The sequence below is a fragment of the Muscardinus avellanarius genome (genome assembly GCF_963383645.1).
Source record: "Muscardinus avellanarius genome assembly, chromosome: 19".
NCBI classification, from domain to species: domain Eukaryota; kingdom Metazoa; phylum Chordata; class Mammalia; order Rodentia; family Gliridae; genus Muscardinus; species Muscardinus avellanarius.
The window spans coordinates 41,184,867-41,208,446 of record NC_137805.1 but is presented as its reverse complement, the minus strand read 5'-3'; the positions used below and the strand labels follow the sequence as shown (position 1 = coordinate 41,208,446).

Sequence of the window (23,580 nt, the reverse complement as noted above, 5' to 3'; positions counted from 1 at the left end):
TACCTCGTCTTCCAGCCTTTCCCTCACTCTCCCGCCTCCTGCGCCCCGCCGGAAGTGACGCGTTAGCAGCGCGCCGCACGGCGCCAGAAAGGTTCCGCGCGAGCGGGAGAAAAGGCTCCGGCGGGGCTCTCTGCGCCTGCGCGCGGGCTCGAGCGGTCAAAGCGCCTTCCGGGGGCCCGGGGAACTACCCCCGTTCTTCGCTCTGCCTCCTTCGAAGTGACCTGAGCGAGGCTCACTGAGGCCGCGGCCTCCAAAGAAACGTTTGTAAAGCGCTCCGACGCCGCTCGGTGCCCAGCTCTCCCGGCCCTTGCCCTTTGACCCCGCTCCGCGGCGGGGTGAGAGGTCGGGTGGCCATCTTGTAGCGGCGGCGCGGGCGGCTGTTACTGCGGAGACCCATCCCCTCCCCCGCCGGGCGCCCCTGGCCGTCTGTCAGTCGGCGGAGAGTACCGCAGTCCGTCAGGTGAGGCCCCGACCGCACTCCAGTCCCGTAGCACTGGGCGGCCCAGGCCGCTCCCCCGGCCTCCCCTCCGCCACTATGTCCTCCTTCTCCGAGTCGGCGCTGGAAAAGAAGCTCTCGGAGCTGAGCAACTCCCAGCAGAGCGTGCAGACCCTGTCCCTGTGGCTCATCCACCACCGCAAGCACGCAGGACCCATCGTCTCCGTGTGGCACCGCGAGCTGCGCAAAGGTAAACGCCTCCCAGCCCGCTGGGCCTGTCCATGGGTTGTCCTCGTCCACCCGCTCCCAGACCCCCTAGCTTCTCCACTGAGCTTTGCTTTTCAGGCCTGGGTCTCTGCTCGTGCTTCTGAGACTGGAGACAATGTTATTTTCATTTCTTGGAGAAGGAAACTGAGGCCCAGGAAGGTATTAAGGTATTTGTCCGAGGGTCCAGGGCTCAGGTGTCCAGACTTCCATTTTATCAAGCTGTTTCCTCTCAGGCTCCTCCTGGCACCTGCAGCTATTACTCTTTTGAATGCATTCAGCTCCCAGATGGCAATTTTAGTCAATATTATGTGCTGATCGCTGTCCGGGGCACTTGGAGTAAGAGCCAGTAGGCCCTAGAGTCCTATTGCCTAGATCAGGGCCTGGCTTCGCCGCTTAATAACTGGATAATTCTGGGCAAATTTCATCATCGCCTTGTGCCTCTGTTTTCTGATCTGTAAAATGGTGACAAGAATAGCTGTCACTTAAAAAGCCATTAGTTCATTACCAGTCACTGCAGAACAGCCTGGTGAATTGGGTAGCATGGTGCACCTGCCATTGAGCTCAGGCCCTACTCTGAAACTGACATTGGATGAGCTCAGCCTGTTGGTGCCAGGCACTTTGAGAGACACGTTATAGCAACTTGCATCTGCCAGCTGCCTGGAAGTTAAGCCTGACTGTCACTTTCTGACCCCAGACTAACCTGGCTGCCCAGAGTTGGTGATAACTGTTGACATTTACTGTGTCCTTATTGTGTGCCAGGTTCAGTGTCCTTGCCATTACATATGTTGTCTTTTTTTTTTTTTTAATTCTCAGAACGTTGTGAAGTAGGAATGTGACATAGGAACTTTGCAGAGGAAGAACCTACTCAGATAAACAAATTGTGGTGAGGAATAGAGAGGATAATCCAAATGAGCTTTTAGGATGATGTCAGGCACAGTGTGGGCATTCAGCAGATCATGGTGAGATGAAACTATCTATTACTCAGTGTGAGGTGAGGTTTTCAAGTTTCTTGGACTCTGGTGGAGAAAGGAGGGCACTTACATTGCTGTTTGATATCCTGATGAATTCTTCTTCTTTTTTTTTTTTTTTTTTTTTTTTGCAGTACTGGGGATGGAACCCAGGGGCATTCTGCCTTTGAGCTACACCCCTAGCCCTATACGTTTATTCTTTATTTTGAAACAGGGTCTCACTGAGTTGTAAAGAGCCTCACTAAGTAGCTGAGACTGTCTTCAAACCGAGATCCTCCTTTCTCAGCCTCCCAAATGCTGGGATTCCGAGCGTGCGCAACCATGCCCGGCTGATATCCTGATGAATTCTCTAACAGATGGCTGAAGAAATGAAGCCCAGAGCTGTTCTGGACATCGGAGGTGCAGTGAACCCTTTGGAGGGTGAGAGGTGGCTTCACATGTCTGTGATGTCACCTATTTTACACATGAGAAAACTGAAATGGCTGAGTGGTATTTTCAAGGTTTGGAACTGGTGAGGCTCAGATTACATCAAGCTCAGACCCCAAACTCCAGGATTCTTCCAGAAGACCCAATTCTAGCCCTCCAACAGAGATCCCCAATTATGATATGCAGTACTGGGATAGGGATCTCTTCAGCCCTCTAGGCAGTTCGGAAGTAGAACCTGGGAGCTCCCAGAGCCTCCTTCATATACCCCAATGTTCCATCCAACAATCTGTTAAGATGTGAAAAAAATATGAATTGCCTTTTTGCAGAATCCTATCTGGTAGGATCTCTGATCATCCTGATATTGTCAAAATTCATCTCAAATGTCACTTCTATCATGAAAGCCTTTTTGATTTCTCAACTAGCCTTTTTTTGTGGGGGGTACTGGGAATTGGACACAGGAACATTCTACCTTTGAGTAACACCTGCAGACCTTTTTATTTTGAAACAGTCCCACCAGTCTCCCAGGCTTACTGAGTTGCCGAGGCTGTCCTCAAACTTGTGATCCCCCTGACTCAGCATCCCAAGTGATTACAGGCTAGAGTTATTTTTATTTTTTATTTTTATTTTTTGGTGGTACTGGGGTTCCTGGAAACCCTTCTACCTCCGGGCTACACTCCCAGACCTATTTTTATATTTTTATTTGGAAACAGGGTCTCTTAAGCCAGTGAGGCTGACTTCGAACCTGCGCAATCCTCTTGTCTCCACCTCCCAAGCACGGGGATTACAAGCGTGCGCCACCACGCCCGGCCAGGCTAGAGTTATTGAAAAATAAAAATTTAGAGAGTGCATTTATTTATTTATTTATTTATTTATTTATTTATTTATTTATTTATGGGTCTGGTGATGGAAACCAGGGGCATTTGACCTCCGAGCCCTATTTTGTATTCTTTATTTTGAAATAGGGTCTCACTGAGTTGCAGAGGGCCTCACTAAGTAGCTGAGGCTGTATGCGGACTGCTATCCTCTGGTCTCAGCTTCCCAAATGCTGGGATTACAAGCGTGCGCCACCACGCCTGGCTGAGAGTGCATTTATTGATGAAGCTCTTTTATCCCTAATCTCAATTGTAGAGCTTTATGTTGTGAGTAGGCTGGCTTTATTGTCTTTATTTTATAGATAAAGATACAGAGAAATGAAGTGGCTTATTCAGGGGCAAATAGCTAGGACAGGAGCCCAGGGCTGATTGATGCCAAAACGTGACTGATGCTAAAGCAGTCAGTTACTTACCGAATAAGTGAAGGTTGTTAATCGGATTCTAACTAAACCCAGAACCTCACTAAGTTGCGGAGGGCCTCACTAAGTAGCTGAGGGTGTCCATGAACTGTGATCCGAATGCTGGGATTACAAGAGTGCGCCACCATGCCCGGCTTTCTAGATGGTGTTTTGAGGGAGAAATTTGACCTTACAATTTCTCTGTAATGCATCAGCATTTAGTATAGTACTGTTACATAGTTAAAAAATAGTTTTGAAGTGAAACTGTGGCTCTGGATAAAGTATCTAAACAACACTAATACAACTGTTATTGAAGGCAGTGTTTGTATCTGTGCTTTCTAACAAGTCTGAGCACCTAAATGTGTGACTAAGAAACTCAGGTTGATGGATATGTGCATGTATTTTGCTGTACTGGGGATTGAATCCAGGGCACTCTACTTCCAAGCTACATTTTTATTCTTTATTTTGAAACAGGGTCTCACTAAGTTGCAGAGGGCCTCATTAAGTCGCTGCGATTGGCCAAGAACCTGGGATCCTCTTGTTTTAGCCTTCAGAGTATTGGGGTCCCAAGTGTGCACCAACATGTCCAACTAGAACTCAAGTTTTAAATAAATAAAATTGAAAATTTATTTCTCAAGTTTTACTAGTCAGAAGTCAAGTGTGCAATAGACAGGCACATGTGGCTGGTGACTACCGTATTGGACACTGAGGAGCCAGAGAGTTCCGAGTATCAGGATGCCTCTACACCAAACTGGAAAAGAATTTTGTGCCTTCCTGTTCAAATCGACGAGCCTGTTAGGTTCAAGTCTACTCTGAGTCTTTAGGTGGACGTTTGTATCTGTGGTGACGTCATTTTCTCTATCTATGATGTTCACAGACTTTCTTGAATTGTCATCAAAATATTTATGAGATATACAAAAATTATATTTTTCTCACCTGATGTGTTAAGAAAGCCGGGCGTGATAGCGCATGCTTGTAATCCCAGCATTTGGGAGGCTGAGATAGGAGGATCGCGGTTTGCAGACAGCCTCAGCTACTTAGGCCCTCCACAACATAGTGAGACCCTGTTTCAAATTAAAGAATAAAAAAAGGGGCAAGGGGTGTAGCTTGGAGATCGAATGCCCCTGGGTTTCGTCCCCAGACCCTCCCCCCACAAAATAGATAAATAAAATATGGAAAGAAAATAACATCTTGTGTGTGTGTGTGTGTGTGTGTGTGTGTGTGTGTGTAGGGGATGTGTATTAGGGATTTTACCTCTGAGCTACACTCCGAGCCCTATTTTATTTTTTACTTTGAAGCAGGGTCTCACTAGGTTGCTGAGGCTGGCTGTGTGCCTATTATCTTTCTGTCTCTGCCTCCCAAGTACTGGCTAGGCATCATTCTTAATTTATTCCTTTAGGCTATGTATATATGTGTGTATGTATGCATGTATTAATTTATTTATTGTTGTACTAGGGATAGAACCCAGGGTCATTCTACCTCCAACTTATACCCCCAGCCCAGCCCTATTCTTTAGTCTTTATTTTGAAACAGGGTCTCACTGAGTTGCAAAGGGCCTCATTAAGTAGGTGAAACTGTCTGTGAACCACGATCCTCCTGTCTCAGCCTCCCAAATGCTGGGATTACAAATTGTACCACCACACTTGGCTAGGCTCTGTTTTAAATAGATTTTTTCAGCCAGTTGTGGTGGTGCATGTCTATAATCTCAATACTTGGGAGGCTGAGACAGGAGGATAGCAGGTTTCAGGACAGCCTCGGCAACCTAACGAGACCTTTTTTAAAACAAAACTTAAAAAGAAAATAACCTTTCCCCATATGAAATAGTTTGATGTACAGCGATCTTAGATGAATAAATTTTTTAATCATTTTAACCACTTTTTGAGTGTTTTGTATCATGGCCTGAATGTAGTTAATAGGCCTTTTTTTTTTTTTTTTTTTTCTCAAAATTACCTTTAAGACTTTCTTTAGACATTAAAACCGGCCAAACAAGTGAAATGTTTTGATTAGTCAGCGGTTTAAGCTTTGCTCAACAACTAGTTGTACCAGTTTGGAATGGGCATAGGCAGGGGTAAGAGGATCTATCTTGTCATATTGGAAAGCTCTCTGATGCAGTACGTGGCTGGCCAGGCTTGGGTGGAGAGGTGTGTGTGTTATGTTTTGGGGATCATGTGTGTTTCAGTGTTTTGGGGTTTTGTCTAAAGCACCTTCACACACAGTGCTTGTGTTAACTGTCAAGGATGTTGAATGGAGGACTAAATAAATGCCTGTGTAAACAGTGAAACCTTGGTTTTTGAGACTCTTAGATATCATTATTTATAAGACTAAAAATATGTGTGTGATCTTAAATGTCCAAATTGACTTTTTGCACCATGGATTCGGTTTTGTTTTGTTTTTTTACATAAAGTGTATGGGCTTTGTAAAACTGTATACAATCACATTTGCTTTGCTGAGTCTGTTTTGCTGTTGTATTTCCTAACTTCCATGACATTTCAAAGTTTGTTGTTTTACTTACTGTAAATTCCCAGAACAAGGTTCGCTTTTAAAAACAAAATCTTTTGCCGTAGTCATACCTTAGTAACAACAGCAGGGTATTGTAACTATTGACACGTTTATTCTAATCTTGAATAATAATTAGATCACTTAAAGATAGTGCCAGGTTTCCAGTAATCTCCTCAGTTGGCCATCTAAACTAGGTTATTGCCAGGAGATTAATACAATTCAGGATATCCATATTTAATTTGATGAGCATTTTAAGGCATGGATTTAAACTATAATCTTTAAAAGTCTTGTTTTTGACTTGGGCTGTCCTCCTTTAGCTACGTTTTTAAATGTCAGATCTGTGCGCTGCGTCAGAACTCATACATGCTATGTGCATTTCAAAAGAAACAGGGTTTTCTGAGAGCGCTAGACCAAGGACTAGTTATTCAGGTGTGCAAAAGTTGACAGAGCTTCTTAAGTTTTTAAGGTATTTTAGCATTGGGGGAAAAAAATAAAACATAGTGTTGCTGGGTGTGGTGGCGCACACTTGTAATCCCAGTATTGGGAAGCTGAGACAGGAGGATCTCGGTTCATGGCCAGCCTCAGCTACTTAGTGAGGCCATCTGCAACTTAGTGAGTCCTTGTTTCAAAATAAAGAATACAAAATAGGGCTAGGGGTATAGCTCGGAAGTAGAATGCCCCTGGGTTTCATCCCCAGTACCACATACATACACAAAAAACCTTCGTGCTTTAAAATATTGAACTCTATTCATATTTCTTTTCTTTCTTTTTTTTTTTCTTTTGGTACTGAGTATTGCACTCAGGCATCCTACGTCCAAGCTATACCCAGCCCTTTTCATTTTGAAATAGATCTCACTAAGTTGTGAGGCTGACCTTGATCCTACAATCTTCTTGTTTCTCCCTCCCAGATACTGGGATTAGAGGTGTATGCCGCTGAGCCCAGCATTCAGAGTTCTTTCTTTTAAAAGAAATCTAGGATCAGAAATGGTAGTGATGCAACTTTACAGTTGAGAAGTTATGTTAATAGAAGCCAGGAAATTCAGTAATGTTCCCCCAAGCTACTGTAACTCAGCCCTATTGCATGAGGTTTTTATGGTTTAATATATGATACCATATAAAGTAATAGAAAGTGCCACATTTTGTATATATAACAGAAAATTTATGCTTTTTGTGGGAACCATAATTTTGCATATCCAGATCTAAGATATGTGTAAATTTTCAATAATAATGTAGTATTAATGTATACTTGTGTTTGAGATAAACATCCACTGCTTCTAGAGAGCTCTCTGGATTGTAGAGTTGATATCATTGACTGGTTATTGGGGTAACAAAGAAATTTTTTAGTTCATGAGCACAAATTATAAGAATATTTTAAACTTGTAATCTAACTATATCTTTCATTTTGGAATATTCAATAACATTCGAAATATTTACCTTTAGAGCTGGGCGTGGTGGCGCACGCTTGTAACCCCAATACTTGGGAGGCTGAGACCAGAGGATCGAGGTTCAAAGACAGCCTCAGCTACTTAATGAGGCCCTCTGCAACTTAGTGAGACCCTGTTTCAAAATAAAGAATAAAAAAATAGGGCAGGAGGTGTAGCTCAGAGTTCAAATGCCCGAGTTCCATTCCCAGACCCGCAAAAAAAAAAAAAAAGAAAGAAAAAAAAAAAAGAAATAGGCACCTTTAGCTAGGCATAGTGATGCATGCCTGTAATTCCAGTACTTGGGAGGCTGAGACAGGAGGATTGCAGGTTCAAGGCCAACCTCAGCAACTTTGGAAGACCTTGTTTCAAAATAAGTTTAGAAAGTATTAGGGTGTAGCTTGGAGATAGAATGCATTTGAGTTCAATCTCTAGTAGCAAGAAAAAAAAGAGAGAAAAAAGAAAAAAAATACCTTTGCAAAAGAATAAGATAGAATAAGTGAAAGCCTTTATTTTTAGTACTAATATTGACTGCTTATCCTTCAGGAGTGTTTTTGGATTATCTTCATTCTTATTGTCAACTAATTATGCTATTTAAAATAGCACAGAAATGGAACTGACCATTTCTCTACCCCCCCCCATGTTATTCCCAAACCTGTTATGTCAAAGATCTCTCAAGAGTTTCTTAAGTTGTTCTGTTTAAACATACCTACTTGACCAGGGTAGATAGTGTTTGTCTTTATTTTTCTCTCTTGGCGCTGGGGACTGAGCTACATCCCCTGTCCTTTAAAAATATATATCTTATCATGAAACAGGGTCTCCCTAAGTTGCCCAGGCTGTCTTCAAACTCAGAATTCTCCTGCCTGGGATTACAGACACTGCTGATAACGCTTGTCTTCTTGTTCTTTAGGAATGGTTTAGAACAAAAGAATTGTGAATTAAGAATTTCTTTGGTGTAAGTTAAATTGTTTTCTTTTCTTTTTTTCAGCCAAATCAAATAGAAAGCTTACTTTTCTGTACTTAGCGAATGATGTCATCCAAAACAGTAAGAGGAAAGGACCCGAGTTCACTCGAGAGTTTGAGTCTGTCCTTGTGGATGCCTTTTCCCATGTTGCCAGGTATGTCTTCTGTTTTGTTTTGTTTTTAAATACATTACTTTTTCTGCCTTCTTATTTACTTTTTTTCCCCCTTTTTTGTGAATTGACAACTTTGTACTTTACAGAGTGTTGTAGAGGCCAAATTGTGATTTTATATTTTGTTGGGCCCTTAAGAACTGTATCAGACAGACATGTATACATTTTGAGGCACTAAGGAGGTTAAACCTACTACTATAAGCCTGTCTTTGCCCCCAGATATATTCATTTGTGGATTTATTTCTTGATTATGGTATTTTTCTTGGTTTGGCTGATTATCTCATTAGCTTCTGATAAAAACAAAAACAAAGCTAAGTAGTATAAGGGAACCTTTCAGTAGCATCTTTAGTAGCAGAAACTAGTTACTTATGCCTTCTTGTTTATTTTCTCATGACTGTCTATATGCCTAGTTTACTATGTAATAGTACTCATTAGTAAAACTGCAAACATAGTAATTATTAGCATGGAAAAGTAGGTGTTTTTCCTGGCTGAATTGTATTGAGTCTGTTGCTGTTGTGTTTTGTGGCGGGGCGGGGGGGGGCCACTGGAGTATAGAGCAAAGATATAGCTAATATAGAAAGCATACATTGGATTAAAGGTTTTATAAATATTTTTAATTTATTTAAAAACAACAGCTTTCTGGAAGAACAAGTTAGGTTCCCAGGAAGAGCAAAGAAAAACCATTTTTCAGTAGACAATTATGTTTATAAGTAGACATACAAATACACAGATCTTTGCAAAAGAAAGTTGGGAAGAGTGAAAAAGAGACTAGTGGGTTAAATAAAAATTGTTTTAAGCCAGGTGTGGTGGCACATACTTGTAATCCCCGTACTAAGAGGCCGAGACAGGTAGATCACGGGTTTAAGGACAGCCTCAGCAAGTAATGAGACTCTGATTGACCTAGTGAGACCCTGTTTCAAAACAAAAATAAAATAGGGCTGAAAATGTAGCTTAGAGATAGAATGCCCCTAGGTTCAACTCCCCCAGCTCCTCAAAACAAAATGTTTTAGGGTCTAGGGTGTCAGTGAAAGTCCTTAAGTATGAAATTAAGTCTGGCATTCCTTAAAGGATTTGAAAGGAATAAAATTAAAAATCCAAAAGAAAGAAAGGGCATCTAACTTTCTAGGGATGGAAAAAGAAGCCATGTAACTGGCTTTTCTTTTGATGAACACGAAAATTGAATGTATTAGTAACTGAAGATGGCACCCAGAGGTGCTCTCCCGCTGAGCTTTACCCGGCCCTCTTTATTTTGTTTATTTGTTTTTTTATGGTTCTGGGAATGAAATCCAGGGCATTCTATATGTGTGGTATACCCCAGCCCTGTTCTATTTTTTAATGAATTAGTTCATTAATTTTTGTGTGGTATTGGATTTGAACCCAGAGGCATTCTACCTCCAAGCTACAACCAGCCCTATTTTCTTTTTATTGGGAAACAAGGTCTTGCTAATTTGCTGAGGTTGATTTCAAACTTATTATCTTTTTGTCTCAGCCTCCCAAGTACTGGAATTATAGGCATGCACCACCATGCCTGACCCATTTTTTAAAATTTTGAAACAGGGTCTCTCTAATTTGCTGAGGCTGATCTCTACCATACAATTCTCCTGTCTGTCTCCCAGTACTGGGATTATAGGCATGTGCCACCATGCCTGGTTTTCTTTTTATTTTATTTTGAGACAGAGTCTTGTCAGGTTGCAGAAGCTAGCCTCAAACTTTTGAACCTCCTGCCACAGCCTCACTTCTTCCTCCCCTGAGTTGTTGGGATTACAAGCATGCACCAGCTTGAATGTGTTATTAACTAAAACAAAACAAAACAAAAAACCCCAGAAACTACTGAACCCTCACAACAGAGAATAAGCTTAGAACAGATTACTAAAATGACTGTCTGAAATTGGAGACCGAAATTTATATATTTCTTTGTTTGTTTTTGTGGTACTAGGAATTGAAACCAGGCACTTGGTTTGCAGTTTTTTAGATGCTGCCTCTGCCTCAAAAACTAAGTGACCTGGGATGTATTACTTCATTTTGAGCCAGATTTCCTAACTGGCTGAAAGGGGATGCACCACCTATTTCACTAGTTATTGTGATAATGAAGTAAGATGATATTTGTAAAACATACGTAATAGGAAGCCTGATTCACAGTCTTTGCTTGTTCTTTGGAATACACTAGATCATGAACACTGTGAAGGGAAGGACCATATCTTTTTTTTGTTCTTTGTTTTATGCCAAGCACCTAGCAAAGTGCCTGGCACAGAACAGCTGGTTACATAGCTTTAGGGAATGCCATTTATATACCCTTGATATAAATGGTGGCTCAGGGGCCGGGCAACATCCCTGCACAGAGTAGGGACTCAATAAATATTTGTTGAATGATTAAATTAACATTGAATTGTTGAGGTAAAGATTTGGTCTAGAGGATTGCTTGAAATAATTCCTTATAGGGATAGTAAACAGTAGTAAACACTTATTTTAAAATTATCAGTAGCCAGGCATGGTGGCACATGCTTCTAATCCCGGTACTTAGGCTGAGACAAGAGGATTGGAGGTTCACACCCAGCCTCAGCTGCTTAGGCCCTTGGCAACTTAGTGAGACCCTGCTTCAATATAAAGATAAAAAATATATCTGGGGTGTAGCTCAGAGATATAATGCCCCTGGATTCCATCCCCAGTACCACAAGAAAAAAAAATTTTTTTACCAGTAATCTTTAGCTACCTTCAAATTAGTAAAGGATAAGTAAAAGGAATTGGAGAAGAGGGATAGACAGTACCAGGATTCAAAGTTCCTATTCTGCTTGGGATTATCTAAGATTTATACAGGATGCAGTGGGAAAATACCTTGGCATATTCAGCCTGGTCTTTATCAGTATAAGCCCTAATTCCTTTCTGTTTCTTTCTTTCACTTTCCTTTGTTTTATTTGGTTTTTCCTCCAAAACTGAGTGAACCTTGTTTGAACCTGTGGTGTTCTAACTTGGAGCTATACCCCAGCCCCATTTTATCTTTTGTTTGGAAACAGGGTCTTGCAAGTTGCTGAAAATCTTGCTAAGTTGCTGAGACTGGTCTTGAACCTGCAGTCCTCCTGTCGCAGCCTCCCAAGTGCTGGAATTGCAGGTGTGTGACACCACACTCTGCTCCTCTACTTCTGTCAAGGTCCTATTTCAGTCTTATACTCAGGATGCCAACTTTCCAATCTCCTTCCTCCTCATCCCCCATTATTACAACAGAATATCCAACAACAACGCCAATCCTGATGCACCTTATCAACCAAGAGTAGCCTGATGTGATGTTCTTTGCATGCTTTTTCTTTGGTCAGTTGATAACCAAGGTAGTTGACTATTATTAATACTGTTCAAATCGGCTAGCAATAGTTTTATCATAATTAAAATATTGTCTCACGCCGGGCGTGGTGGCGCACGCTTGTAATCCCCGCGCTCGGGAGGCAGAGACAGGAGGATCGCGCAGGTTCGAAGCCAGCCGCACGCGCTGGCTTAGGAGACCCTGTTTCCAAATAAAAATGTAAAAAATAGGTCTGGGAGTGTAGCCCGGAGGTAGAAGGGCTTCCAGGAACCCCAGTACCACCCAAAAAATAAATAAATAAATAAATAAATAAATAAATAAAATATTGTCTCTAAATAGAGTCTCTCAAGTCAGAAAAAGCTGTTATATTCATAGGTTAGATTTGATTTGACTAGCAGTTTAATTAGCCAGACTGCAAACGTGTTACCCATATAGGTACCAGTTTTCTTCTTGGCCTGAAGGTAGTTGCACGTAGTGTTTTTCATTTAACATTTATTGGAATGCCTCCCAGGTGCCAAGCACTGATCCAGACACTAGGAGAACAGCAGGAAAGATAAAGTGATGATCTGGACACAGTGAAACAGTGGTCCTCTTTAGGAACTGACAGTTGAGGCAATCATACGTAGTAGGAACAGCCATTAAGAAAGAACTAAGGATGCCAGGCGTGGTAGTGCACGCTTGTAATCCCTGTGCTTGGGAGGCGGAGACATTGGGAGGCGGAGACAGGAGGATCACACAGGTTTGAAGCCAGCCTGGAGACCCTGTTTAAAAAAAAAAAATATATATATATATATATATATATATATATATATATATATATATATATATATATATGTCTGGGAGTGTAGCCCGGAGGTAGAAGGGCTTCCAGGAACCCCAGTAGCACCAAAAGAAAAAAGAGAGAGAGAGAGACCTGAGGTAGTACTAGTCTTGGCGTCTTCAGTGAAATAAGGAAGGAAGTGTGCTTAGGCTATAGTGAGTAGAGGAGAATTGGTGCCCAGGTGAAGTGGGGGAGGTATCAGGTACCTGTCACGTGTGCCCTGTAAGCCTTGGGAGAGACTTAGAGTTTATGCTGATGGTCTGTCGATAAGGCTGGGAAGCAATATATCCCAACATGCATTTCTTTAAAGATCTGTCTTTTAAGATGGCTTGTGTGGATGTCTATAAAGGCCAATGGAGGGCAGAGGCTTGAGTTTGGAGGGTATTACTGTGGTGCATGCGACAGGTGACCTCACCCAGGACTCTGAAGCAGTAGAAGATCGCGTCCATCCTACTGTATCGATGCCTCCCCATAAAACATAGTATGTGGGAGTTAAGTGGAGCTAAGAGTGAGGGGAAAGAGAAATCAAAGATGATTTGTACAGTTTTGACACAAGCAGATCAGCTGATGGTGCTGTTTACTGAGCTGAAGATTGGGGGAAGATTTGATGTGGGAAATGAGTTCGTTTTGGCTGTGTTACGTTTGAGATGGCTAGCATTCTGAGGGCTGATATTTCAAGGACTGATGCTGGATCGGTAAATGGATAAAACAATCTAAAGCTCGGTACAGACTTAACTTCTGGAGACAAAATCTGGAACTTGTTACCGTATACGTGACGCAGGAGTCTTCAAGACCACTCCATTTGTCACCTCCTTGGGAGGACTCACAGCTGTTATTTAGTATGGCCAGAGGAACAAAGCAATGTCAACAAAGGGAGAAGGTGCGTGAGGCGAAGGCTGAGGACTCCAGGCCTCAGCTCCCAAGGTCCTCGTCCCGTGGAGTCCCACAGACATGATGAATTTCTCCATCATTGACAGCACTGTGAAGCGCAGTCTCACGGGAAGCTCACTCGAGACCGAGCAGCCAGAGCTTTCACTGGGATTGGTTGTGGCGCGTACCCTCCGCCATAATTCCATGCTCCCAGAAAGAAAGCAGTTGTTCACTTGGAACCATAGTGCTCGCACAGACAGGTTAGACATAATCAGTTGGGGAATGGTGGGAACGCTCCTGGAGCCCTGGGTTCCTGGATGCCATTAAGGGCCAACTTGGCAGGCCTGAGGGCAGCAGGCCCTAGCATTCTGGGGTATCTCTTTTTCTGAACAGTTGTAAAGGAACATTCCTACTCCAGCTTTACAGGAGGTATGATTGGAAGAGCGGGGCATACCTAGGAAGAACTCCTGTCCTTGTGTATGAGATAAAACAAACATACAAATTACAGTGGTTGAATCAAAGATGTGCTATAGAACTGCAGAAAAAAGGCTTAGGTGTCTAGCTGCCACTTCAGGCAGCAATTCTGTTGGTGTGTATGTGTGAAATACACATTTTTTAACTTTAATGATCATTGTTGCCATCCATATTAGGAAAGTGAGTAGCCGGGCGTGGTGGCGCACACTTGTAATCTCCATGCTTGGGAGGCGGAGACAGGAGGATAGCGCAGGTTTGAAGGCAGCCATGCTGGCTTAATAGACCCTGTTTCAAAAAAATAAAATAAAATTATATATATATATATATATATACACATACATACATATATGTGTGTGTGTATATATATATATACATACATACATATATGTGTGTGTGTGTGTGTGTGTGTGTGTGTGTATATATATTAGGTCTGGGAGTGTAGCCCGGAGGTAGAAGGGCTTCCAGGAACCCCAGTACCACACACACAAAAAAAAGAAAGAAAAGTGAGTAGTGATTAATAATGTGTGTTCAGCATGGTAGTTGTGTAGGTAATTATCATCTTTCAGTTTGTTTATAGGTTGATGGCAGAGTTTTTAGTCTTTTTCCACTTAAAGATGTCTCAATTTAGAATGCAGGTAGTGCGTTATTACTGTAGTTGTATCTGATCCCAGGTGCTGAAGTCACTTCCAATTCACTGGAACGTTTACTTCAAAACCCAATCAGTAAAACAATGTCTTGAGGAGGCTTAGACAGGAGGATCGCAGGTTCAAAGTCAGCCTCCGCAACTTAGACCTTTTTTAAATAAAAATTAAGGTAGAATGCCCCTGGGTCCAGTCCCTTGCACCACACACACAGACACACACATACAATCTTTTAAAATATTTTGCCTATAACTGAAACTTACCTAACACAATCTTGCTTTTTGATAGTGCTAAAGTAAAAACCTATCCTGATTAGCTATGTCCACTAATTACAGTAAAACTTCTTTTTTGACTTTAGCCTTTAAAACTGTTTTATGGTTATAAAAAGATTGAGCATCAGTTCCTACTGTCTAGTAACATGGCTGAAACTACTCAAAAATCAGTCTTAGCTGGGCATGGTGGCGCACACTTGTAATCCCAGCATTTGGGAGCCTGAGACAGGAGGATCGCGGTTCACAGCCAGCCTCAGCTACTTAGGCCCTTTGTAATTCAGTGAGACCCTGTTTCAGAATAAAGGATAAAAAATTGGTCTGGGGGTGTAGCTCAGAGATAGAATCCCCTGGGTTCAATCCCCAGCACCAAAACCAAAAAACAAACAAACAAAAAAACCCCCTAAAAACCAGTCTTAGTTTTCGTTCCTAAGTGACCCCCTCCTAAGGTGGGGGAGTAAGAGGGTGTTATGGCCTCTTAATTAAATCCTTGATAAAAATTTGTTCTCATGATTTATTTCTCTCTTGTTTTAAGTGTACAGAGAATCTGCAGAGAACAAATTTTATGATAAAAATACCAAGCAGCTAATTAAGTTGAGATTTGGTCCATTTAGAGTAGTGACTCTTCCTAACTCGTACTTTGCATGCCTGCAGGGCACATGCTTCATACGGCATTTGTGTCCTCTCTCCTGTAACTTCACTATATCCTTCCAGATAACTTCACTGTCTCCAAATATATACTTCAGCTCCCTGAAAACTCACAACTCGTTTCCTCTGCCTTGTTCCAGTTTGGGAGATTCATTCAGAGTCATGTGCACAAACAGGAACAAGTTCTAAGCAAAAAACCTAAGGCTAAGGATTGCTAGAATGAGAGGGGACGGGAAGGGATGAAGCTAAAGAGATCTGAGGATCTACTGGGTCCAGCCCTCAGGGTCGGGAATACGGCCTTGGTCTGTCTTCCCAGCATAGTGTCCCACCGCCCTTCACCGACTGAGCTGCTGAGTGCTTATTGACTTTTGACATGAGTGACCATGCTGCAGCAAGGTGATGTTCAAAGCTAGTAACTGTATGGCTACAAAAGTTGTTTTTTTTTCTGGTAGTACTGGGGATGGAACCCAGGGGCCTTCTACCTCCGGGCTACACTTCCAGACCTATTTTATATTTTTTATTTTGAAACAGGGTCTCTTAAGCCAGCTGAGGCTGGCTTCGAACCTGCACGATCCTCCTGTCTTAGCCTCCCAAACGCGGGGATTACAAGCGTGCGCCACCACGCCCGGCTCAAAAGTATTTTTTTAAAAAAGATTCTAACTCAATAAATAATCATTGTACCTGTTATCTAGGCCACCTAGATTGGGGTCAAAAGACAATTCTTTTTTTTTTTTTTTTTTGTAGAACCCTCACTCCTTTGCAGTGCTGGGGATTGAACTGGGGCTTGTACTTGTTAGGCAAGTGATCTAGCACTGAGCCAAGCCCCCAGCCCACCTTTGTGGAAATTACACATTCAAATAAAGTGTAAACAATGAGAGGATAGATTGTATGGAGAAAAATTAGGGAGGGCAGGAGTGTACTTTGTAATGTGGAGGTTCGGGAAGGACACGCTGAAGAAGTGGTGTGGGGCCAAGCAAGCCTGAGGCGGGAAAGGGAATGGGCTGCAAGGCCTGGGCAACGCCGACTTTCACTTGAATTCTGAGGGAGAGTGGGAAGAAGCACGAGCTGTCTCAACATTACCAAAACTTGGGAGGAGATTGTGGGAGGACAAGGGCAGAGGATGGGAAGCCAGGAGTGAGGCTGGTCGTGATGCAGGCAGGAGAGACAGCGGCTTGGACTAAGTAGCAAAGGAAGGGGTGGCAACTCAGCTCTGGGTATAGTTTGAAGATAGAATTAAAATGTGTTATCACAAGTAACAGGTCATGGAACGTTCTTGATCTCTATAAATGTAGCAGGAAAATGTCCTTTTTCCTAACCCTCACCTCTACTCAAAACATTCGATAAAAAAGGATTAGTTTCAGCCAAGTGTGGTGGCACACACCTGTACTTGGGAGGCTGAGACTGGAGGATCACAGGTTGGAGGGATAGCCTCAGGAACCTAGAGAGACTCAGCAACCTGCAAGACCCTGTTTCAAGAACAACAACAAAAAAAAAGGGGCTGAGGATGTAGCTCAGAGGTAGAATGCCTCTGGGTTCAATCTCTAGAACAAAATAGGGTTAATCGTTATATATGCCAGTCTAGTCCTTTGATCCCAGTTCAGTGACATTCGCCACTAACAGTTGATGAGTAATGCAGTCTGACCAGGCTGGGCTAAAGCCTCGCCTCACCTTGAATGTTAGCATATGCATACAAAAGTGCTGTCAGGGTCAGAGCGTATAGAATCCTCATCTTGGCGGAACTTGGTATGGTTTCTTCTTGATGTTCTTAATACAAACATTGATAAGACAAAAAGACCATAATAAGACAATTGGTTTAGGTCCTAAGGTGTCCAGGTATTCCTTCTTGATTAAAGTTACTCAATATAAAATCACTGATATAAGTCCAGCCTCACCAAACAGAACAATTCACAGAGAGCAGTGGGTGGTGAGTGCATTTAATTTCCCTTCAAGAAGTGTCTTTCCCTACTCTCCTGCTCGTTGACTGACATTTTACGATAGGCAGCAGCCTCCCATCGAGTGCAGGTGATATCCCATTTCCAGAGTGTAATGCGTTACCTAACATCTTCTGTCAGATATAAATTACAAAGAACTGCGTTATTTTCAGTGTGTTCTTTTGTTGTTGTTGTTGTTTTTTGTTTTTGTTTTTGTTTTTTTACAGAATTCTACTTCCAAGCTACACCCCCAGCTCTATTTTTTTGGTCTTTATTTTGAAATAGGGTCTCGCTGAGTTGCAGAGGGCCTCACTAAGTAGCTGAGGCTGGCTGCGAAATGCAGTCCTATTATCTCAGCCTCCTGAATGCTGGGATTACAAGCGTGCGCCACGATGCCTGGCTCAGTGTGTTTTAAGGTTATGAACTAAACACCTCTGTGTGAACATGGAACATAGACTTAGCCCAGTGTTAAAACTGTTGTGAAGTAGTTAAAAGCTGAGATCAGTGTTATATATTTATGATTATATTTATACACGTAGAGATTTCGGTGTGTTAGCGTAGTGAATTTCTTTCCCATTTTAAACGTTTGCAGGCTTTTGTTTTAATTCTTAAAAGTTTTGACCCATTTTTATTTCAGTAGAATGTTTAGCATTACATTCCAATGAATGGTTTATTAAAAAGCAAGCTATTACATTGATATGGTCAAGTTTTTAATTATTCTCTAAAAATTGCCACCACCCTCTTCCCTCCATTTGTCCCAACTTTCAAAGGGAAAAAGGATTTGTTTTGTGATATGATTCCTCTCTCTTCCCCACCCACCACTGGAGAAATATAGTTTCTGGTCAGATTTTGGGTATCAATGACACAATATGTACTTTATTCTTCCTTCTGTTTTTAAATGTTTATTATTTAGTCAGTTGTTGATTTTTTTAAAAAATAGATCTGTCCTAACTGAAAACAAAAAATCTTAAGCTTATATATATCTTTTCGTCTTTTCTGGGCAGAGAGGCAGATGAAGGCTGTAAAAAACCTTTAGAAAGATTGCTGAACATCTGGCAAGAAAGAAGTGTGTATGGCGGCGAGTTCATACAGCAGCTGAAGCTGTCTATGGAGGACTCCAAGAGCCCTCCCCCCAAAGGTAGAAACATCACCACATGTTTACAGCTCTTGGTCTTTGCCTACTTTCGAATCACATATGAAAAGCTGCAGTGGGGGTTGCTGTGAACCACGAGCGATGTTATGATTCGTCAGAGCGATGATCGTGAATGATGGTGAGAACTTACGCAGTGATGGCAGTGTGCACGCTGGTTCTGTACGCAGCCGTGGACCCTCTCCCTCCCTGACCGCCGTGTGCCCCTCCTCTGTCTTTCATAGACTTTGCTTGCACAAGGAAAGGAACAGCAGAGTTCTGTAGGGTTCTGTGAACTAGGAAGTACCTTAAACTAAGATTTTGTCCAAGCTCTGCTGTTAACTGCTACAGGATCTTGGATAAGTCCCTTATCCCTTTTGGTTTCATTAAATATAGATGTGGCTTGGAACCTATTTTTACTACAATTGTCAGCTTGTTGTCTAAAAGTGATATCTTTGGGAAGTGTGGGGGGGTTGTATCAAGTTTTTCATAAGGACTTTTTTTTTTTCTCTATAAAGAGTAAGATTTGGCTTCTGATTAATTGTAATTTCTAGTTGGCATGACATATTTCTAAGCTATAGGGCTGGTCTGATTGCTTAGGTACTCATTGTCTAGAGGATCAATTCCAATTACAAATATTATTGAGAACCTTTTTAGTCTTAAGTAGCCCCCTTTTCTAGAGTCTTCTGCCATTCTCACACGCACCATCTTCTGGCTCCGCTTCCTCTGCCTCTGCTGTTAGGTGCCTCTCACCCCTCTAACTGTGAACGCATTCTCCAGGACTACTGCTCTTGCTCCGATGGCTCCCTTGCTTGTCGTGCAACCATCCCTCCTGCTTCCTGGTGCTGTGTACAGGTCTCTGCTCTAGAACCTACTGGGATTAGCATACGTGACGATATAATTCATTCAGCAACCCTTTATTGTGTATTCTTCATGATCTCTCCAGGTCTAAAATTATGTGATTTTATTGTAACTTCCCTCTGAAACCAAAGGTCAGAGACTTTCTAGGAATGATGTAGCTGCTTTCAGACTGCAGGTCATTGTCATTTTACTTGCAGTTGTTAGAAAATATCTGTAAGTCATTTTGGTGGTAGCCAACTGAACAGCAAGATCCTTTCTGCTTTGGATTCTGGTGGTGTGAGTATTGTGTTCGTTGGAGGTATTTATTCTATATAGCACTGGGGAATTATCCAGCCTTCTCTTCTGTACTCTGCCTACAGTTCGTTTGGTAAACAGTGCTGATTCTTTAAAGTACCTTTGGGCAAACAGGAGAGCCCTGAAAATGGATGCTCAGGGCTCACGTTGAATTTCAATGCATGCATTTGGTGGGCACATGCTCTGAGTAAACGGCTATGCTGGGTGCTATAGGAAAGAGCAAGAGAAATAGTTTGACATCTAGGGAGCAGTCAGACAAAGGGGTAGCCATGGTAGTATTGAAAATAATTTTATTTGGTTTCAAATTTTTTCTTTTTAAGAGTCTAGACAGATATTAACAATGACAGAGGTGGTGTCTATGGAGAATAATGATAAACTGGAGGTAATGTCTCTCTTTTTATTCTCTAAAGGCAAAAACACATATCAAAAGGTTCCAGTCTGTGTATTGGTCTCAGCTAACTCACTGTATCTTCTTACTGTCTTCTCTGGACCTGAAATACCAGAATATTTTACTTCAATCCTTTCAGACAGTTGGTAGAATTTCCAGAAATTCATTTCCAAATTTGAATAGTCTTTTTGTGTTTTGGCTTTGATTGATGGGTGATTCTTTGTTTTTAGACAACTTCACAGGGTTTGCCTTTAAAATAAAATTTTTCTGTAGAACTGGAGTTCTCACTGTGTAGGAGCACACATGAGCTCAGTAGTTCTGTGTAGAATTGCTTCTCTGTTCTTGGAAATACTCACACTGTTGCTTGACTAGGGGGAACTTTTCATGTTAATTTATTTTAGGTCTTTATAACTACTCTATGAATGTGGTATTATCTTCATATTTCAGGTGAGGATAGTAATTTTGTCCAAGGAGATGCAGTTGATAAGTGATGACTTCAAGCCCAGGTCTCTATGACTTTGAGGCACATGCGTTTCCCACTGTACCCTTTTCCTTAAAGCATATGGGTCCAGTAGACTTGAATTATGGTATAAATTCATGAGTAGATTTTCCAGATTGCTCGAACCTTAGTGTGATTTAGATATTCAGACTTTTAGAGTATGAAACAGCGCCGTCATTACCAAAGCCATATGACCTTGGGCTCAGTATATGATGTCTTTAAACCTCAGTTTCTGGCTGTACAGTATGATTATTAATAATATGTCACGGGTTCGGGTGTGGATTGCTTGACATAATGCAGGTTAGATACTATCAGTGCTGCAGTGACAGTGTGTTTATTTGCCTCTCAGTTCTAAGAGTTCATATTCTGAGTTTCTGCATATGAACTAGTAGCACAAATAGGAGGAAACTTAATGTTTGTTTTCGTTTATTTATTTGTTTGTTTGTCTTTGCAAGTCTAGGGATGGAACCCAGGGCATTTGACCTCCGAGCTACACCCCCTGCCTTATTTTTTAGTCTTATTTTGAAACAGGGTCTCACTAAGTTGCAGAGGGCCTCACTAAGAAGCTGAGGCTGTCTGCGAACCACAATCCTCCAGTCTCAGCCTCCCAAATGCTGGAGGTGCACCACCACACCCGGCTTAATGTTTGTTTTCATTCCCTTGATTTTTTTTTTTTTTTTTTTTTTTAATTTTGTGGTACTCAGGTTCCTGGAAGCCCTTCTACCTCCGGGCTACACTCCCAGACCTATTTTATACTTTTTTATTTTTGGAAACAGGGTCTCTTAAGCCAGCAAGGCTGGCTCCAAACCTGTCTCCACCTCCCGCGTGGGGATTACAAGCGTGCGCCACCACGTCCAGCTATTCCCTTGATTTTTGTGCAAGGCTAGAGAGCAAGTACTGAGAACAGGAGCTCTGGGCCCAGGTTCCCGTCTGGGCTTGTCTGCTCAGTTCAGTGAGACAGTGAGATTTGAGTGCTTTTTAAAACTGTGCCTCAAGTGTTAGACCTTTATTTGTTGCAGTCTCTTTTCTTCCCAACAGTAAAATTTAATGCACTTTTTGAAAATTTTTCCTTTATTTTGCAGGGAGGGGCAAAGAATGAGGGAGCTGTTGTCAACAATATTTCTCAATGTTTTTTTTCTTTTAAAATAATGTAACGTGAGATGTGGTGGTGCACCTGTACACCCAGCTACTTGGAGGCCGAGGCAGGAGAATGCTTGAACTCAGAAGTTCAAGACCAGCCTGGGCACCATAGCAAATTAAAGTAATATAAAACTGAAGGCGTGTATTTTTTAATTCCAGAAACGTTTAGGTGTGTTCTTCAGAAAACCCAGCTTTGCAGGTGGATGGCTGTTTTTTGTTTTGTTTTGTTTTTGTTCTGTAATGTGGTTTAGGAGCCTGCAGGCCAGCTTTTTGCTTTAAGATTAGCTTCACAGTCTGGCATAGTATCCGAAATCCTACCACAGTCAGCTCTGTGAGAGGAATATCGTACCCTTGGGTAGCCAGGACTACTTGAAGGTCTCTTGGCGACAAGGGACAAGTCAAAGGATGCAGAGTGCACAGAGTGGACAGGAGACTGGCCCCTGTGGAGTCGCCCTGCCTGTACACAGTGCTTGGGTAAGAAGCGAATATAAATAAGTGTCATGGTCAGAAGCTGGACTGATTGGAAGGCATATCTTAACTTCTGATGTAGGAATGAGGCTGACAGCTCTACTGGCTATTTCTCATGGCCGTCTGATTCCGTTGGGACTTCTGGGCATGAGAACTGCTAACTCTGTGGTTGGGACAGTCACTTCGGGCATAGCACTAGTGCCTTCCAAGTTCTGTGACTCCTCTGCCTCCAGGAGGTTGCTGCTCTGGTCTGTCACCACTGTCCTAGGGATGGATCGTAAGGAGGTGGAGGATAAGATAGTGCTCCTCTCGGGAAGGAAGGCTTGCCAGCAGTTGTACAAAAGAGCAGAGCCAGGTGATTTAAAAGCAAGGCCCAATTGCAGGGGGTGCCCAGGATGCTGCTGCTATTAGCACCGTGGGCTTGAGCTTAGGAGGACAGTGAGATCAGCACAGGCCACACAGAGCCTTTGAATGGAGAGAACCTGGAGCAAGAGCGCAGCCTTAGGAGGATCAGATCAACAGTACTGTCCAAGTTGGAAACCGAGCAACAGTGCAGGGAAGCCAGGTAGGACAGTGGTCTACAACGCATGATAAAAAGCAGACAGTCTAAATGTATGCCATTTTCAGTATGTTCCATATAAAAATAAAATTTAAAATTTTTTTGAAAAAAAAAGATTGTTGATATGGAAGCTTTGTATGGGAAGGGGCCAAGAAAGGTTTGTAAGACATCCCTTCTGGATGTAGAATCTTCTAGAAGCTGGGACTTTGGGATAGATTTTAGTGATCTCCAAGACTCTGTAGTTGGAGGATGGAGCCAGTCAACGTTTTCAAAATGGAAATAGGTAGCTCAGGGAACAGGAGCTATGGGGGGGGAAAGGATAAATAATTAATTTCCAGAAATCTTAGGTTTCTAGCACCACTGAGTTCTCCAGTTGAAAATAAGAGTAAAAAGCTGGGCGTGGTGGCGCAGCTTGTAATCCCAGTACTTGGTAGGCTGAGGCAGGAGGATTGCAGGTTTGAAGCCAGCCTCAACAATTTAGCAAGGCCTTCTGCAACTTAGTGAGACCCTGTTTCTAAACAAGAAGTAAAATTAGGCTGGGGGTTTAGCTCAGAGGTAGAATGCCTCTGGGTTCAGTCTTTAATTCCCCCCACCCCAAAAAAAAAGAGTAAAGCCAGTGTAGTGGTGCACACCTGTAATCCCAGTGACTTGGGAGGCGGAGGCAGGAGGATTGCAAGCTCCAGGCCAGTCTAGGCAGCCTAGTGAGACCCTCCCTGTCTCAAAAGAAAAAAGAATCAGTTGGGCGTGGTGGTGCACACTTGTAATCCATGTGCTTGGGGGGCTGAGACAGGAGGATCACTCAGGTTCGAAGTCAGCCTCAGCTACTTAGTGAGGCTCTCAGCAACTTAATGAGACCCTGTTTCCAAATAATATATAT

The 23,580-nt window shown here is 42.4% G+C and overlaps 1 protein-coding gene across 1 annotated transcript in view; it reads left to right on the top strand.

Moving 5' to 3' along the window:
- Nucleotides 1–535: 535 nt before the first annotated feature.
- Nucleotides 536–23,580, top strand: part of RPRD1B (regulation of nuclear pre-mRNA domain containing 1B) — a gene marked incomplete at both ends in the record, with an annotated part of 46,863 nt that continues 23,818 nt past the window's right edge. The window contains 3 exon segments of the mRNA XM_080716190.1: nucleotides 536–686; nucleotides 8,276–8,405; nucleotides 18,370–18,503. Coding sequence (XP_080572316.1) covers nucleotides 536–686; nucleotides 8,276–8,405; nucleotides 18,370–18,503 — 415 coding nt within the window.